The 18,942-nt window shown below is 40.3% G+C and overlaps 2 protein-coding genes across 25 annotated transcripts in view; both read right to left on the bottom strand.

The window, feature by feature from the left end:
* LOC106581050 (LIM domain kinase 1) overlaps window positions 1-408 on the bottom strand; it is a 109,429-nt gene extending 109,021 nt beyond the window's left edge. Inside the window, exon 1 of the mRNA XM_014162741.2 lies at window positions 143-408. Coding sequence (XP_014018216.2) covers window positions 143-200 — 58 coding nt within the window. The 5' untranslated portion in view covers window positions 201-408. The remainder of the gene's footprint in view (window positions 1-142) is intronic.
* A 299-nt stretch (window positions 409-707) lies between these two features.
* The window catches only part of LOC106581051 (elastin), a 53,963-nt gene continuing 35,728 nt past the window's right edge, over window positions 708-18,942 (bottom strand). For 13 of the 24 annotated variants that reach the window (XM_014162757.2, XM_045703757.1, XM_045703744.1 and 10 more), the window contains 16 exons: window positions 18,735-18,755; window positions 18,528-18,554; window positions 18,231-18,254; window positions 17,635-17,682; window positions 16,513-16,542; window positions 16,099-16,134; window positions 15,620-15,655; window positions 15,316-15,372; window positions 14,362-14,430; window positions 14,027-14,074; window positions 13,462-13,527; window positions 12,878-12,919; window positions 10,532-10,624; window positions 8,419-8,463; window positions 2,656-2,724; window positions 708-2,520 (listed from right to left, as the gene is read on the bottom strand). In XM_014162757.2, the coding sequence (XP_014018232.2) occupies window positions 2,471-2,520; window positions 2,656-2,724; window positions 8,419-8,463; window positions 10,532-10,624; window positions 12,878-12,919; window positions 13,462-13,527; window positions 14,027-14,074; window positions 14,362-14,430; window positions 15,316-15,372; window positions 15,620-15,655; window positions 16,099-16,134; window positions 16,513-16,542; window positions 17,635-17,682; window positions 18,231-18,254; window positions 18,528-18,554; window positions 18,735-18,755 (761 nt within the window). In that variant the 3' untranslated portion in view covers window positions 708-2,470. The remainder of the gene's footprint in view (window positions 2,521-2,655; window positions 2,725-8,418; window positions 8,464-10,531; window positions 10,625-12,877; window positions 12,920-13,461; window positions 13,528-14,026; window positions 14,075-14,361; window positions 14,431-15,315; window positions 15,373-15,619; window positions 15,656-16,098; window positions 16,135-16,512; window positions 16,543-17,634; window positions 17,683-18,230; window positions 18,255-18,527; window positions 18,555-18,734; window positions 18,756-18,942) is intronic. The other 11 variants (XM_045703752.1, XM_045703746.1, XM_045703745.1 and 8 more) reach the window with 5 other exon arrangements.

Consider the following 18,942-nt stretch of genomic DNA (forward strand, 5'->3'; position numbering starts at 1 on the left):
AATTCAGTGGAGCGTCTCTGTCCTCGAGCGCGGAAGGATGCACTGCGCTCGCTCTAATAACATCTCCCGCCCTGACACATGCTTCAAGACACCCGCTATCATCCTTCCAGAGAAAAACTGCGTATCGAAAACTTAAACTCACCTTCCTCCTCTCCCATACGTTCGTCCTTCCAGTCACAACAGAGCAGCATCAACCTCATTCACTCTCCGATTCGGAGCTCTATGAGAGCCTGACTCTGATGAACAGATAACCGGTCTCACTTCGACCAAAGCACCGCTATTCGTGTTGTGTGTTTATGAAGCCGGATAGACTCGACCCTCACAGCTTGATACTACTACTTCGGTTCATTCGATGAGGAGAGGATGGGCGATTTGAAACATTCAGGCTGGGGGACCGGAAAATATGGGTTGGCCAACCGACAACAATCCCTGGAAATGTTGTCTGCGTAGCACAAGCACAAGCAACTGAGGGCAGAGAGACGAAGCGATGCGCAATGCACCCATCACATAAATAGGATATATATCATAATAGCTGTATTAGAATAGTCATATAGTCTATGAGAGCAGACTGGAATAGGCTAGTTGCATTAAAAGTCTACATTCAGACATTTTAAAGTTCCTGAATAACATTTGAGCCATTGATTCATTTTGATATGTTGGTGCAGTTTGGGTGCAGGTGGAAAAAAGCTGATGCCTGGGCACAAATGTGTATTTATTAACCATTTTATTTCGTTATTTTACTTAAGCAAATAAAATGCCGGGATTACCGGGAACAAGTCACATGTGCGTCATGAAAATATAAAAGTGCAAAACCCCATCGTTCCTCCTTTTTCCATTTAAATAAGATGAATACTATCCCACCGCACGGCAGAGGAGCGGCTCACACACAGTTCAGAAAAAGCCTCACGAGTAGGCTACAAAAACTGAAGCGAGTGAGAGTCATGATAACCTAGGGCAATTACTACAACATACAGTACACACAATCCCTAAAGAGACATCGTAGTGTAACTTTATAACAGAGCGAATCAATCTTTGGTCAGTAATGTCTAGTGAGTCTTATTCAACTGTAACTAACTCAAGTAAAGAGTGAAATGGGAGCTCACTCTCACAATTTACACAGACTAGGGGCTATAGCCTACACACAGACACATATTAAAATTCTCAACAGTGATTAAATGCATTACCCAAATATATATTTTTTTTTAACAAACATTTTTTGCCTTATTCAAGATTACACAAATATGGTGATAGTCTACTTTCATGAGCGGAAACATTTGAAACTTGAATAATGAGCGACAATTTGCATAAATGAAACTATAACTGCATGTGAAACTAGATTGATTACAGATATGCATAACATTCTAGGCACTTAATCTTGGACACCAGAAAAATGATAAGTAATTAATAAAACAAAATGTTCAATACATACATACATAACGTACAAGACATGCCAGAGCAGTATCGAAAGGATTTCAGTTTTACTTTTACATGTTTGTAAAACTTAAAACATACAAATCATTTAAAAAACAAAACACACCATTTGAAAGGACTTGGGTACAAACCAACACAATGTATGATATGAATATCACTGAAGATATCACCTACAAATCTTTTGAACACCTTTGGATTGATTGTCATCAGCTTTATCACATTCAGAGCAACACCTGCTCTTCATACTTCCCAAGTTTGTCAGAAATCAAGGCAAGAAGGCTACTTACACCATGGCACTTAAAATATAGTCAAAGTTGCTGATGGCAGATGGACTGTGAAACCTGTGCCCACACACACGCGCTATGCCACTGCTATTTCACCCAGGGCTATAAATAGCAGCAGAGATGATAGAAAGCCAGAGGAGGCAGTTCTGAAGATACATGGCCAAAGTTTATCAGCACTTTACCAACCACACCTCTTGAAGCTCAACCCTTGGTTTGAGATGTCAGTATGTGAAGATCTCCAACTTTGGTACACACAGACACTAAGCACATGGAGAGGGATGTACAGTTACAGGAATGGTGCTGGTTTTGACTTGGAGCACTTCTCTGCATTAAAAGCATGCTGAATGGCTCTAGTTGGATAATCTTTCATATTCTCCTATATACCCAAACATCTCTGGCAACATGTGAAAACTCACAAGCACATAGAGAGACACACAGCCACACATCCACGCCCACACACATGCATGCACATACAAACACTTGGTAACTACTAAAAGGGAGCATCGCAGACATGTCAGTAAGAGCTGATGAACACAATGAACAATGATAAAGGCACAATCAAAAACACTAAGTCACATCAAATGTGTGCAAAAGTCTGGGTCGGTGGGTTTGTATAAAAAATATATTGAGTCAAATAAAGTACAACATATCTTTACATACTGTAATGGGGGATTTTGTGCATATAAAATGTACATTCTAGATCATGCAGTAGCACCATTGTTTCTTGAGGTTCAACTTCTTCTGAAGAACATCCTCTACTTCTGCCTTCCACAGTATTTGCTTTGGCATCCAGCAGCAACTCCTCCTGTAGAGAAACCACATTGGAAGAGAGGATATTTTAAATGCATGCATTGGTAAGAGGGTTTGCATTAGTTCTTGGTTCGGTATCAGGTTTATGTTTTTTTGTTGGTCACATGCCAGAGTGTGTCTCTTATCGTACCTGGTCTGTAGCCTCCTCCTCCTGCTCCACCAAGGAAGCCCTGGAGTGGGCCATACTTGGCTGCTTTGGCTGTGAAAAAAGTTAGTTAATCACAGGTGTTTTTGTGATCACTAATTATATATTTTTTTAACAGTGTTGGCAAGTCATTTCCTGAGCAGCTTTAATGTGTTTTTCTAACCACACTGCACAGAGGAGTAAACTTTATGGAAATCTGTTGCGTGACCACAGCAGCCAAAAGCCCCAGCAAGCCTTGCGAGTGAGTTAGCATATGCTAACAGGTTGTCAAACAAGAAAAATGCTAACAGGTTGTATTTGTATTTATTATGGATCCCCATTAGCTGCTGCCAAAGCAGCAGCTACTCTTCCTGGGATCCAGCAAAATTAAGGCAGTTAATACAATTTTAAAACATTACAATACATTCACAACACACTATGTGCCTTCAGGCCCCTACTCCACCACTACCACATATCTACAGTACTAAATCCATGTGTATGTATAGTGCCTATGTTATTGTGTGTGTGTGTGTGCCAATGTTTGTGTTGCTTCACAGTCCCCGCTGTTCCATAAGGTGTTTTTTAATCTGTTTTTTTAAATCTAATTTTACTGCTTGCGTCAGTTACTTGATGTGGAATAGAGTTCCATGTAGTCATGGCTCTATGTAGTACTGAATGCCTCCCATAGTCTGTTCTGGACTTGGGGACTGTGAAGAGACCTCTTGTGGCATGTCTTGTGGGGTATGCATGGGTGTCTGAGCTGTGTGCCAGTAGTTTAGACAGACAGCTCGGTGCATTCAACATGTCAATACCTCTCATAAATAAAAGTAGTGAGGAAGTCAATTTCTACTCCACTTTCAGCCAGGAGAGATTGACATGCATATTATTAATATTAGCTCTCTGTGTATATCCATGGACCAGCCGTGCCACCCTGTTCTGAGCCAATTGCAATTTTCCTAAGTCCTTTATTTGTGGCACCTGGCCACACGACTGAACAGTAGTCCAGGTGCGACAAAACTAGGGCGTGTAGGACCTGCCTTGTTGATAGTGTTGTTAAGAAGGCAGAGCATCACTTTATTATAGACAGACTTCTCCCCATCTTAGTTACTACTACTGCATCAATGTTTTGACCATGACAGTTTACAAACTAGCGTTGCTCCAAGCAGTTTAGTCATCTCAACTTGCTCAATTTCCATATTATTTATTACAAGATTTAATGGAGGTTTATGGTTTAGTGAGTGTTTTGTTCCAAATACAATGCTTTTAGTTGTAGAAATATTTAGGGCTAACTTATTCCTTGCCACCCACTCTGAAACTAACTGCAGCTCTTTGTTGAGTGTTGCAGTCATTTCAGTCACTGTAGTAGCTGACGTGTATAGTGTTGAGTCATCTGCATACATAGACACTCTGGCTTTACTCAAAGTCAGTGGCGTGTTGTTAGTAAATTTTAAAAAAAATCTAGGGGCCTAAACAGCTACCCTGGGGAATTCCTGATTCTAACTGGATTATATTTGAGAGGCTTCCATTAAAGAACACCCTCTGTGTTTTGTTAGACAAGTAACTCTTTATCCACATTATAGCAAGGGGTGTAAAGCCATAACACATATGTTTTTCCAGCAGCAGACTATGATCAATAATGTCAAAAGCTGGACTGAAGTCTAGCAAGACAGCCCCCACAATCATTTTCTCATCAATTTCTCTCAGCCAATCATCAGTCATTTGTGTAAGTTCTGCACTTGTTGAGTGTCCTTACCTATAAGCATGCTGAAATACTGTTGTCAATTTGTTTACTGTGAAATAGCATTGTATCTAGTCAAACACCATTTTTTTCAGAAGTTTACTAAGGGTTGGTAACAGGCTGATTGGTCGGCTATTTGAGCCAGTAAAGGGAGCTTTACTATTCTTGGGTAGCGGAAGGACTTTAGCTTCCCTCCAGACCTGAGGGCACACGCTCTCTAGTAGGCTTAAATTGAAGATGTGGCAAATAGGAGTGGCAATATCATCTGCTATTATCCTCAGTAATTTTCCATCCAGATTGTCAGACCCCGGTGGCTTGTCATTGTTGATAGACAACAATATTTTTTTTCACCTCTTCCACACTGACTTTACGGAATTCAAAAGTACAAATCTTGTCTTTCATAATTTGGTCCGATATACTTGGATGTGTAGTATCAGCATTTGTTGCTAGAATGTCATCCCTATGTTTGCTTATCTTGCCAATGAAAAAGTCATTAAAGTAGCTTGCATTATCAGTTGGCTTTGTGATGAATGAGCCATCTGATCAATGAATGAAGGAGCCGAGTTGGCTTTTTTCCCCAAAATTTATTTTAACGTGCCCCAAAGCTTTTTACTCAAATTGTTTAAATAATTTCTCTTTGTTTCATAGTTTAGTTCATTTTTATTTAGTTTAGTCACATGATTTCTTAATTTGCAGTATGTTAGCCATTCAGTTGGGCTGCCAGACTCAATTGCCACCTTTTGCCTCATCCCTCTCAACCATACAAGTTTTCAATTCCTCATCAACCCAAGGGGATTTAACTGTTTTTACAGTAATTTTGTTAATGGGTGTGTGCTTATTTGTAACTGGTATAAGTAGTTTCATAAATGCGTCAAGTGTAGCGTCTGGTTGCTGCTCATTACAAACCACAGACCAGCAAATATTCTTTACATTATCAACATATGAATCACTACAAAACTTATTGTATGACCTCATATACACTATATTAGGCCCAGCCTTTGGAACTTTGGTTTTCCTAGATATGGCTGTTATATTGTGATCACTACATCCTATGGATTTGGATACTGCTTTAAAGCAAATATCTGTAGCATTAGCAAAGTTTGAAGTTTTTTCCTGAGTGGGCAGCTTGATGATAGCCAGTCAATATTTAAATCACCCATTTCAATCAATCATTTAAATATACTTCTCTGTTGATATCACATACATTATCAAGCATTTCACACATATTATCCAGATACTGACTGTTAGCACTTGGTGGTCTATAGCAGCTTCCCACAATAATTGGTTGGCTAGCCGCAAATGCTAAATATAGAGGGGCTATTGATATTCACTTGTGCTGCGACTGCAACATATGCCCTAAATCAATAGTGTTAATGAATAATTCTTAGCTATTACAAATGTAATGATTTGAACTGCAGGTTTCTTACAGTAGGGGTGCAGGGTGTACTCAGAGGTGTGGTCAGTATGTGTATAATATAATGTGAATAATACTTGATCTATGCACCATAAAGGGGCCTACATTGATGATTTGATGGCATGAGGGCATGATGACAAGTCATAACAACCAGTCATAATAATTTATGATACTGCATTAGCACAGATAATTGGCAATAGCACATAATTTGGCATTTGTAGATTAGCCATTGAGACCATTCTTGCGATAAGTGTAAATGCGGGAAAGGTTTAAATAGTTATATAAAAACACACCTCCCACCTATGTGAGCAAAAGGCTGACGACTATCTACTAAGTACCAGTAAAAAGTTTGGACATACCTACTCATTCAAGGGTTTTTCCTATTTTTCTTTTACTATTTTCTACAATGTACAATAATAATGAAGACATCAAAACTAGGAAATAACACATATGGAATCCTGTAGTAACCCAAAAAGTGTTAAACAAATCAAAATATTTTTGATTCTTCAAAGTAGCCACCCTTTGCCTTGATGACAGCTTTGCACACTCTTGGCAATCTCTCAACCAGCTTCACCTGAAATTAGTGATGCACCTATATGACATAATTGGCCGATACCGGTATCCGATATTTTCCTTGCCAAAAAAAATGATACCGATAACCGATATTTAACATTTTAGCATCCTTTTAAGCATTCTAGTACAGTTAAATAGTTAACACACACACACACGGACGCAGCCTCTTGCATCTCAGTGCAAGAGGCGTCACTACAGTCCCTAGTTCGAATCCAGGCTGTATCACATCCGGCCATCATTGGGAGTCCCATAGGGCGGTGCACAATTGGCCCAGCGTCATCTGGGTTTGGCCGGGGTAGGCCATCATTGTAAATAAGAATTTGTTCTTAATGGTGGTTGGACCCATCTATGTGAAGATGGGTCCAACCACCATAGAGTTCCTCTTTAGAGTTCCTCTGTGGATATATGAGAACCTTCCAGAAGGACAACCATCTCTGCAGCACTCCACCAATCAGGCCTTTATGGTAGAGTGACCAAACGGAAGCCACTCCTCAGTAAAAAGGCGCATGACAGTCCGCTTGGAGTTTGCCAAAAAGGCACCTAAAGGACTCTGACCATGAGAAACAAGATTCTGTGGTCTGATGAAACCAAGATTGAACACTTTGGCCTGAATGCCAAGCGTCACGTCTGGAGGACCATTCCTAGGGTGAAACATGGTGGTGGCAGCATCATGCTGTGGGGATGTTTTTCAGTGGTAGGGACTGGGAGACGAGTCAGGATCGAGGCAAAGATTAACGGAGCAAAGTACAGAGAGATCCTTGATGAAAACCTGCTCAGGACATCAGACTGGGGCGAAGGTTCACCTTCCAACAGGACAACAACCTAAGCACACAGCCAAGACAGCGCAGGAGTGGCTTTGGGACAAATCTCTGAATGTCCTTGAGTGGCCCAGCCAGAGCCCGGACTTGAACCCGATCGAACATCTCTAGAGAGACCTGAAAATAACTGTTCAGCAACGCTCCCCATCCAACCTGACAGAGCTTGAGAGGATCTGCAGAGAAGAATGGGAGAAACTCCCCAAATACAGGTGTGCCAAGCTTGTATCGGCATATCCAAGAAGACTCGATTTTGTAATTGCTGCCAAAGGGGCTTCAACAAAGTTCTTGGTAAAGGGTCTGAATACTTATGTAAAATGTAATATTTCTGGGGTTTTTTTTAAATATAAATTAGCCCCAATAAATAAAAAACTGTTTTTGCTTTGTCATTATGAGGTATTGTGTGTAGATTGATGAGGGAAAAAAACAATTTAATCAATTTTAGAATAAGGCTGAAACCTAACAAAATGTGGGAAAAGTCAAGGGGTCTAAATATTTTCCGAAAGCACTGTATGCTGAGCAGTTTCTCTCCTGGCAGTGCTAGTATACAGTGGTGTGCTCTTAGCAAACATATGCACTGACAGAGGAGGCTGGTGGGAGGAGCTATAGGAGAATGGGCTCATTGTAAAGACTGGAATGGTATAAATGCAACGGTATCAAACACAAACTTATGTACACCATTCCAGCGATTACAATGAGCCCATCTTCCTATAGCTTCTCCCACCAACCTCCTCTGGTGCTGCACTACAAATACAGACAGACAGTGACTTGTGAATTTACATTAGGTTAATATCCCAAAGATTTCCACACAATATCAGCACAGCACCACTGGAGTAGCACATCAAAAACTCTAAATCCTGACATGATAAACCTGCCTTACTTTATGAAACATAATCCCACCGTCAGTAATCTTCCCTGTGCTCAGGAAAATTCAGATTATTGGACTTTAATAGACACTGGTTGGTACACCATCTGCACCGACGGCAAGTACTCACTGTTCTATCCAACGCCATCCTCTCATTCTAATCTCATCCAAATAATCTTACGTGATGTCATCCTCCGCTAAGAACAGACTGATTATAATAAAATAGGAAATGTACTAGGTGTAACAGAAAATTGGATTATTTAAAGCAAATTTCTCTCCCATGCACTGACTGTGTGGTGTCAGGTTTGGCTGAGTAGGACGAGAGATACCTTACAACAGGGGAAAAAAGAAAAGACACCAGTACCTTGTTGAGGAGTCAGTGGTGCCGTCTGGCCTGCTCCATATGCTCCTAGTAGACAGACAAACATTTAAGAAAAAGTATTTGGAGTTTGGAAGGGATGAGATGATTTTTGCTAAGGGTGTTTCATGTTTAAAATAGCATAATGTAGTAGAATCTTGAAAAACTTTGATCAGAGAGTGAGAGAGCTGAAGACCATTTCTTCATTGTGCATTGGAACACACAAAGCAACCAAAACACACTTGTTCAGATAGATAGAACATAACCAATGGAAAGTGGCTGTGTTTTGGTGCGTCATGAACTAGGATGATCAGTATGGGTCATTTCTCAGGACTTTCTCAAAGCAGGTTTAGTCATAAGCATACTATCGATCTGATCAGAAAGCAGCAGACATCACATAATCACAAGGGGATTTTCCTCATGTAATGATGAGGTGCTTTGGAAATTACATAATACAAAACTTAGAGACTTTTGAAGAAAGTACAATTACGGTTGAGCATTATCTGATAGAGTAACAACCACATACTTTTACTAATACTGCAGTAGCAAAATACCATGTTTTGATTTCATTACTGTCTGTGTAAACCAATAGTAAACGAGTAATAGATATATAGTAAACATATAGTAAATAGTAAACAAGCACACTGCAAGGGTAAAGCGTTCACTGATGCCAGAAATAACATTCGCATCTGTATCTGTTTTGTCAGTAAACAGTCTGCATTTCAGACTAGACAGGAATATGCAGCAGAGCTCATTAAGTCATCCAAAAAACCGTTTAATTATTCCCAAGGGTGGTCACACCATTGAGACATCCTGAATTAAATTATGACGTTTAATCATGTCAAGTGTAAGAAATTGTTCAAATGTTCAAAGAAAAAAGCCCCTAATAGAGATTAGGTTAATTTCAGTTATAATGCTAGATATCATCATCATGTTGCCAGACAAAAGTCAATGACAATTCAAATGAACTCTATATCATCAGTAATAATAGGAATTGGGACTTTTCCATTTTAACCTATAAATTGAGGAAGTTACCAGGAGTGTTTGATGTTTTCTGTGTATGTGTGCAATATTTTGCACCCTGCTTGTCAAACATTAAATTCTGATTTTCATGGTCAAAGCATGGTCAGAGTAGCTATCGGATTCACAGAAGCTTCAGTAAAAGTGAGAGTAACTAGCATCTAGTGACTACGCTGAGAGAGAGAGAGACTGACATTCCCAACACCACCTCAATTATTTTATTTTCATAACCAATTAAGTGCTTAGAGCACTCAATGTTCCCCATCAATTCATTTAATGAGGGGAAACTAAACCAGGTATGGGGAAGTTGGCTGTTCCTTTCAATTGTCTCTAGATCTGTTCCCCTCTCTCTTTCTCTCCCAGAGGTTAGCTCTAATACTAAAGCAACAGGCCTGAGGGCTGCTTGTCTGTCTGTCATTCTGGGTTACCTGTCTGTCGACAATTCGGCTTTAGTCCACCTCCTGATCCAGGCAGAAATGGGGTGAACATGGGCAGCTAAAGAGCCACCAGCGCGTGGAGTCAGGTTGAATTTTTGTTGTTTTGATTTGATATATTTTCCTTTACAGTACAGTGGGAAATGTAGAGAGGGAGACAGATAGTAGGGGCATAGACAGAGGGTAGCCGAGACAAGGCTCAAACCCCTGTCGCCAGGGGGCAAACAGTATGTGGTCCGGATAAGCGATCAGGTTTAATTGACATCTATTCTCTTGATGGTTATGTTGAGTGGCTAGCTTATTTGTCCTTGATATAACTGTTGGCTACTATTTCTCAGTATTTAATTCAGTTTGTAAAATTATGTCAAGTTTGCCAAAAAGTCTAAACTTATGGCCAATCGACACTTTTCTACATTTACTGTAAGTGAATGATTGGGACATGTTTACAAACGGGAACTCAAACTACTGAAGTGAATGCCCTTGCTTCCTCTGTCCTCCCTGGACAGTAAAGATGAACAGATATTAACAACTATCAACTTGGCTGTACGCTCTTTTTGTTCTACTTTTATCTTCACAGTTCCTGGGTCACAACATCCCATTTTCTATAAAAGCATACTGTACACACACTGCATCTGATTTTCACAGATAGAGGTTATACACGTTACCTGGGTAGGGTTGTTGTGGGTAGCTGCCACCTTGCTGTGGGTAACCCTGTTGTTGTGGGTAGCCACCGCCGTAACCTGGGACCGCACCAGCACCTGCAAGTGTAACACAGCAAAAATGTACAAAACAACAACTACAAACACAACAACACTATATGTATACATTGTATACATTTAGTCTACATTTAGACAGGGTTACATACCCTACTGCAGCTTTGGCCACAGACTCAACTTATGCTTTGCTTTTTTCTTAACAATCAGCCCAGAACACAACCAGTCAAATGTCAACATGCAGTATGAATTGAGAGGTCATACGCATTATGTATGCAAATTTACCAGGCCAGTGTGTTTATGCAAATATTCTAGCTACAGTATTTATCAAAAGGCTAATGGTGCTGAATTCTCTTTGGGAAACAACATTTGCATACAGTATTAGCAAAGTTGTACCATATGTGACAGCACGTGAAACAGGCAGTATGTTGTACTGTGGGATGCTCTGCTCTCTGTGTCAGTGAATATTTGACCAATGGGAGGTGGATAATAGCCTGCAGGCATTGGCTAGTCTGTATCCATGGGGCCTGGGGCAGAGAGCAGAATCTCTCCACTGCTAGACCAGTGTGATAACACTCCAACCAAACAGCAAGGGGGAGGAGGAGAGGAGGGGATGCTGAAAGCTCCACAGCCTTGGTAATACACTTCCAAGTATAATCCTGAACATAGGTCAAAACCTGCCAATGTGTTAACATAAACCTACGACATGGATGTTGATTAAGGCAGCCCCCCGCACCTCTTTGATTCAGAGGGGTTGGGTTAAATGCAGAAGGCACATTTCAGTTGAATCCATTCAGTTGTACAACTGACTAAGTTTCCCCCCTTTCCCTTCCCATATGAAGACATGAAATGTGCCATGCTAGTCTTACGATGCCTGACGTGTCATAGAATACTTTTCTTTACAGTGTTTTGACAGTGGGCCTTAGTGGGGTGACACTGTCCTACTACCTACAGTGCATTCGGAAAGTATTCAGACCCCTTGATTTTTTCCCCACATTTTGTTACGTTACAGCCATATTCTAAAATTTATAAAAATTCAAAATTCATCAATCTACACACAATACCCCATAATGACAAAGTGAAAACAGGTTTTTAGAACTACCTTATTTACATAAGTATTCAGACCATTCGCTGTGAGACTCGAAATTGAGCTCAGGTGCATCCTGTTTCCATTGATCATCCTTGAGATGTTTCTACAACTTGATTGGAGTCCCACCTGTGGTAAATTCAATTGTTTGGACATGATCTGGAAAGACACACATCTGTCTATATCCCACAGTTGACAGTGCATGTCAGAGCAAAAACCAAGCCTTGAGGTCGAAGGAATTGTCCGTAGAGCTCGGAGACAGGATTGTGTCGAGGCACAGGTCTGGGGAAGAGTACCAGAAAATGTCTGCAGCATTGAAGGTCCTCAAGAACACAGTGGCCTCCCTCATTCTTAAATGGAAGAAGTTTGGAACCACCAAGACTCTTCCTAGAGCTGTGTGTCCGGCCAAACTGAGAAATTGGGGGAGAAGGGCCTTGGTCACCATCTTTACGGTGAAGTATGGTGGTGGCAGGAAAATGCTGTGGGGATGTTTTGGGGAGACTAGTCAGGAGACTGCTGTGGGGAGACTAGTCAGGATCGAGGGAGAGATGAACAGAGCAAAGTACAGAAAGATCCTTGATAAAAACCTGTTTCAGAGCCCTCAGGACATCAGACTGGGGCAAAGGTTCACCTTCCAACAGGACAAAGACTCTAAGCACACAGCCAATACAACACAGGAGTGGCTTTGGGGGGCCCAGACAGAGCCCGGATTTGAACCAGATCGGAAATCTCTGGAGAGACCTGAAAATAGCTGTGCAGTGATGCTCCCCATCCAACCTGACAGAGCTTGAGAGGATCTGCAGAGAAGAATGGGAGAAGCTCCACAAATATAGGTGTGCCAAGCTTGTAGCGTCATACCCAAGAAGACTGTAATCGCTGCCAAAGGTGCTTCAACAAAGTAGAGGGTCTGAATACTTATGTAAATGTGATATTTCAGTGTTTTATTTGTATTAAATTTGCAAAAATTATAATAACCTGTTTTGTCTATGTCAATATGGGGTATTGTGTGTAGATTGATGAGGAAAAACAACAATTTAATCAATTTTAGAATAAGGCTATAACGTAACATTTTTGGGAAAAGTCAAGGGGTCTGAATACTTTCTGAATGCACTGAATGTGTGTGCATTTTTACCAGTTTATGAACATGAGGATGAAACCTCGCAGTTAACTACAGTAAACTACAGAAACTACAGCAGGACAGTCAGTCTCACCTGGATTATAACCAGCACCACCAGCACCTAGGTTACCATAACCTATTGAACAGGAGAGAGTGGAGCATTAGTGAAGAGTTGATATAGTTGAACAATTTCAAATACTATTTGAACCCAGGTCTGCTGTTGAATATGGCTACGCTGTAGGCAGGAACATCTTGTATTCAATGACGGAGTCCTACTTCCAATGGCAGAGCACACGCTGTACCGTTATATGCAGAGTAGGCCGACACTCCAGAGGTCCGTGCTGCTATATTATCTCTAAACCTTCACACTTTGATGTTCCAAAAACCATTCCAAACTAACTCTGCCTGTGACGGTAATCAGTCTCCACTGGGAGTGTTTGTTGCCTCATTCTTCTATGTCTTGCCCTACAGTACTGTACCCTGGGGGATTCACTCTCTGGCTTAGATATGACTTAAAAATCAAGATTTCTCACTACTTTTACAAGAACTCTACTCCAAGATAAAGATAACATCACTATGATATGTTGCTCAGATGTGGTAGTATACGTACATAAAAGTAAGAGTAAAACATGTAAGAGTCTTAGTACAAAGCTGGGCTTTAAGTGTCAGGGATTTTACCTGGGGGTTTGGGTGCTTTTTGACCTGCTCCTGCCCCCAGACCAACACCAGTGGGATACCTCACACCTGAAACATGAGACTGGGTTAGTTCTCCTATAGCCTCGTACCAGGCCTCTAGTGGGTGACACTAGTCCTCCACTAAGAACATGGCTGACAATTCACACACTAGATAGTTATTATCTGTAGCTTTATATGATCAGCTACTGTTGATGACAGTTGAACCTATCTAGCTAGACTTGGCAGTTAAAAACAAGGACAAGACATTTTCCTGGCTATGGTCAAGCTTTGTGTTGTTACAAAGCTACAACCACAGAACGTCCCAGAGGTCCATTGTTTGAGGGGGCATGAGAGTTTCAACGGTTTGGTTTGGAGAGGGTGTTTCTAGCTCAGTTGTCATTGGGGTTTCAGACACAGTCCCATTGGCATCTCATTCCTGGCTCTGGTGTCTGTCACAGTCACCACTCCAATCGCCTCATTGGTCATAGGAAGTGCAAGTCAATTACATTTCCTGGACAACGGTCACTCTGAGAGGCCAGCTGGCCTGCTTCCCCTCTCTCATACATACCCTGTCCCTGTCCATAACCACCTTGACCATAACCATACGGGTATCCCCCTGAATCATGATGGAAAGAAAAGCAGCTTTATTCCTGACATGATGACTTCATTGCCTAGGGAACACCAGAGATTGGCTCAGCAAGATGTATGTAACACAATGTTATACAGAGTTGATCTGAGGTTAAGGAGTACAGAGTTACAATAAGCCATTGAAGTTATAGGATGGGGTTGAACTCAACATGTCTCTTCGTATGGCACCATTTTGGGGACATTGTGGATATTAATTGTTCAGTTACACCATAAGCTTATTTATTTCCTAAGACAGGTACGAAAGTGATTCCATACCTGCACCACCACCTGCTCCAGTAAGAGGGATACCTGCTCCTCCAGCCACACCACCTGCTCCTCCCACAACTACAGGCGAGATACAAAACACTGTGAGTGAGATCATATACAGTGAGCTCCAAAAGTATTGGGACAGTGACATTTGTTTGTTTGTTTTGGCTCTGTAGTCCAGAACTTTGGATTTGAAATAATACTATGACTATGAGGTTAAAGTGCAGACTATCAGCTTTAATTTGAGGGTATTTTCATCCATATCGGGTAAATGTTCAGAAATTGTAGCACTTTTTGTACATAGTCCCCCCATTTTAGGGGACCAAAAGTATTGGGACAAATTCACTTATATGTGTATTAAAGTAGTCAAAAGTTTAGTATTTGGTTCCATAGCATGCAATGATTACATCACACTTGTGACTCTACAAACTTGTTGGATGCATTAGCTGTTTGTTTTGGTAGTGTTTCAGATTATTTTGTGTCCAATAGAAATAAATGGTAAATAATGCATTGTGTCATTTTGGAGTCACTTTTAGTGTAAATACTAACACAATATGTTTCTAAACACTTCTACATTAATGTGGATGCAACCATAATTACGGATAATCCTGAATAAATCCTGAATAATGATGAGTGGGAAAGCATAAATATCATACTACCCCCCCCCAACAAAATGCTAACCTCCCCTGTTATTGTAATGGTGAGAGGTTAGCATGTATTGGGAGTATGATATTTGTGCGTCTAACTTTCTCACTTCTCATTATTTACCATTCATTCTATCTGTAATCATGGTAGCATTCAAATTAACGTAAAAATGTTTTGAAATATTTTATTCCTATCCAAAGTGCTGGAGTACAGAGCCAAAACAACAACAAATGTGTCACTGTCCCAATACTTTTGGAGCTCACTGTACTGTAGCTACTTATTTAATAAACACTTCTTATGGCACACTCTGACACACACCTGGAGGTTTCAGGGGCTTGGCTCCAGGAAGTTGTCCAGCTCCTGCTCCGTATGGATCTGAGGAAATACAGAGAACATAAACGTAATTTGCACAGCCTATTTTTACTCTCTACTCAACAGTGACTGTAATGCAATATCACCAGGGATACGGACATGAGATGATATTAATGGGCAAATACCTGAATAAACCAATTACAGTGATGGGGATTTAGTCTGAGTAGAAAGTAACCTAAGGCCGCACATGGCCATAGTGAATTAAGTTTGAGACTCCATTACAAGGATGCAGACAGAGAAATTGGCTTACTTCCATGTCCTCCTCCATAGGGATATCCACCAGCACCTGCACATGTGGAGCAATATATGCCATTAAAACCCCATGGACATAACATATTGGGGCTGTGGGATGGGTCACTGATCTGAATGATGCTGGAAAGGACGATACAGTACTGCCAACTACCACTTGTCTATGCTGAATGTCACACTCAAGCTTTATTGTCCTAGCTCTATCAACAATAATCTCTTCAACATGACCTTGTAATTTGATAGTGAAGACCTACAGACAGTGTGAAGCTTTTAAAGTGATGACATAAGAGGTTTACTGTAAGGTCAGCCTAGAGGTCAGAGTTCATGATCGAGTACATCTGGTACAATTCAAACTAGATGATGACATATGTTGTTTTCTTTCTTTGTCTAGAATACTAGTTTAAAGAGGCTGTGGTGGAGTGGCCTCCTATCCTCTCCTATTTCCTTCTCTCCCCTCCTCCTCTCCTCTGTCATACATACCCTGTCCATAACCTTGACCATACCGGAGTTGTCCTGCTGAATCATGATGGAAAGAAAAGCAGCTTTATTCCTGACAAGGGAGCACCAGTGAGTGGCTCCGTCAGGTCACGTAGCTAACATACTAATTCCAATAAAGCTAGCTGCTTCCTGCTTATATAATTCACTTTAAAATGCCTTAAACATATCAACATATTACACCACTTATCCCTGGCCTGGCCATACAATCCTAATTTCTTATCAGACCTTTGACTTATTAATTTACAGAGAAGAGGCTGATACAAGCCAAGGTCATATCTCAGTGAAGTCATGCAGTGGTTTGAAATAAAAACAGATGTGTGTGTGTGTGTGTGTGTGTCTGCTACTAGTGTAGAGACGATAAGGTTGTGGTCTGCTCTTCTCCTCTCTCATACATACCCTGTCCATAACCACCATACGGGTATCCCCCTGTATCATGATGACAAAGAAAAGCAGCTTATTTCCTGAAATGATGACTTCATCACCAGGGCACCCAAATGAATGGCTCAGTTAAAGAATGTTAGTTAAGACAATAAATCAGAACACCCTAATGCAGATTCAGTCATGCAAGGGGCCTTTCAGGTTTAAGACCTCATACATTCATTTTGCGCTCTCATCTATGTATGACCAATAGTCATACATCTGCCTTCATTTTATGTTCTAATCAAAATATGTATTTGAATGCTCAATAGAAATGGTTCACAAAAATATATAAGCCTGAATTGTTTTCTTTTTGCCTCTAGTGAAGGAACTACCCAGCCAGCTGAGACAGGGATAACATATTCAACACATTCACAGGACTTCAGGCAGTTAAATTAATTTGAGATTGATGGTGCAGAACTGTCTCTATCATCCTGATGCAAATAGCTTCGCCTAAAGCTTTACCTCATACGACATGGGTTTCAAATAATGCATATAACATGCATTTGAATGTATATAGATGACTGGATCCACGTGTCTAGATTCGGTCAATTCTTTAATATTACATGTCCTAACAGCACCTTATAAAGGCCTGAGACTACTAGCAAATCTAACTGCACCTTTTACTATCATATACTGTTGACTTGACCTTATCTCTGTACATTTCTAATCAATATGACTGTCTTGCAATGGCTAACATGTTTTAGGTATGTTAACAAAAATTGTGGCCTGGGTTAGCATTATGATCAGTCTTAATTGGATGTTTTGGTGCATTAGACCAGAGACAAGAGCTGATGCTGCTGTTCATTGTGTGTAAACAACTCTTCCTATTGACTCACGTGAAGAAGGTAATAACATCCTTATCTGATCAACAACAAAGCATATTCCTAATTGTGTGTGCATAAGGGTTGGTACATCACTGTTATATGAATGTGCATAGGGGTTTATTAATTATATTTATATTGGCATGTAAAAGGTGTTCAATCATATTATTGGATGGGTTATGGATCTGAGTTGATGGTATCAATTTGAAGTTGTAAACAACCAGTGCTGTAATAGTACTGCAATAATATGGTATTAGTAGGGTTTCAGAATGCTTACCTGCACCAGGGGGTTTAGGAGCTTTGCCACCTGCTCCGACACCCACACCTGTACATAATATAAAGCCTAGCGGTTAGAGCGTTGGGCCAGTAACAAAATCGGTCGCTAGTTTGAATCCCCAAGACGACAATTTGATAAATCTGCTGATGTGCCCTTAAGCAAGGCACTTAACCCTAATTGCTCCAGGGTCGCCGTTGATAATGGCTGACCATGGCAGTGACCCCACTCTCCAAGGGTGTCTCAGGGGGAGTTGGGATATGCAAAAAACACATTTCCAATTCAGATATTTGTATAATGTATGTGTGAAATTGGACAAATTTAAACACCCACAAAAATTATTATTATTATTATTATTATTATTATTATTAATGATGTCACTACACAACTGGAAAACAAACTACTCAACAGCATCGCCTGCAGGAGATTGTCACCATCATGTGGCTAAACAATGTCACATACTCTGCTCCTTATAATCCACACTATCGAGACACCTTACCTCAAGGCTGCTGTACTCCAGTAGCAACTACATGAGAAGTATTTGAAAGAAAACCAATACTAATTGAACCCAGGTCTGCTATGGTGGACACAACACTCACCAGGCTGAGCTGGGCCTGTACCAACTGGAAACAAAGAGAAAAGTCTTTAACACACAGTTACAGAGGCATATTGGTTCAAAGTGATGATAAATGAAAACCCTAATGTTTGATGAACAGTAAATACATAAAAAAAAAAATCACAGGTCAACAATGAAGATGAACTGATAGTAAAGCAATCTAATATTGCTCTTCAAAGATAAGAAGAAAAGTACAGAAATGTTGATAGGTACAAGTAGGACGCCATTTTTATGCAGAAGGATTTTTACATTTTCAGGAGAATCTATTTAAATTACTTACCACTAGGTTGAAGAACCCCAGCCCCAACTGTGAAGGCAACCATGTTAATTATTACCAGCTAAGTCATAAAAAGTCTCCAAAATAGAATAACTTACCACTCAAAAAACTCAAATAAAATGTTCAGTGATTCTAATGACACAATGTTGCAAAACTAGTGAGAATAAATAATTGATGTTGGCTTCATAAAAAATATGGTCCAATACATACCTCCAGTTACTCCTGTGGCACCTGCAGCAAACCAAAAGAAAGTTAATCAATGATGTGCTATATTAATAATATGAATTTCCATGAAAATGAACAATAAAGTACTGTATCAAAGTACTCTGAGATGCAACAAGACAGAGAAAAATCACACAAAATAAAATATCGTAAAGATACACAAACATTTTAGTTTCTAGACTGAAGAACAAATCTA

The sequence above is a fragment of the Salmo salar genome, chromosome ssa20, assembly GCF_905237065.1.
Source record: "Salmo salar chromosome ssa20, Ssal_v3.1, whole genome shotgun sequence".
Classification (NCBI taxonomy): domain Eukaryota; kingdom Metazoa; phylum Chordata; class Actinopteri; order Salmoniformes; family Salmonidae; genus Salmo; species Salmo salar.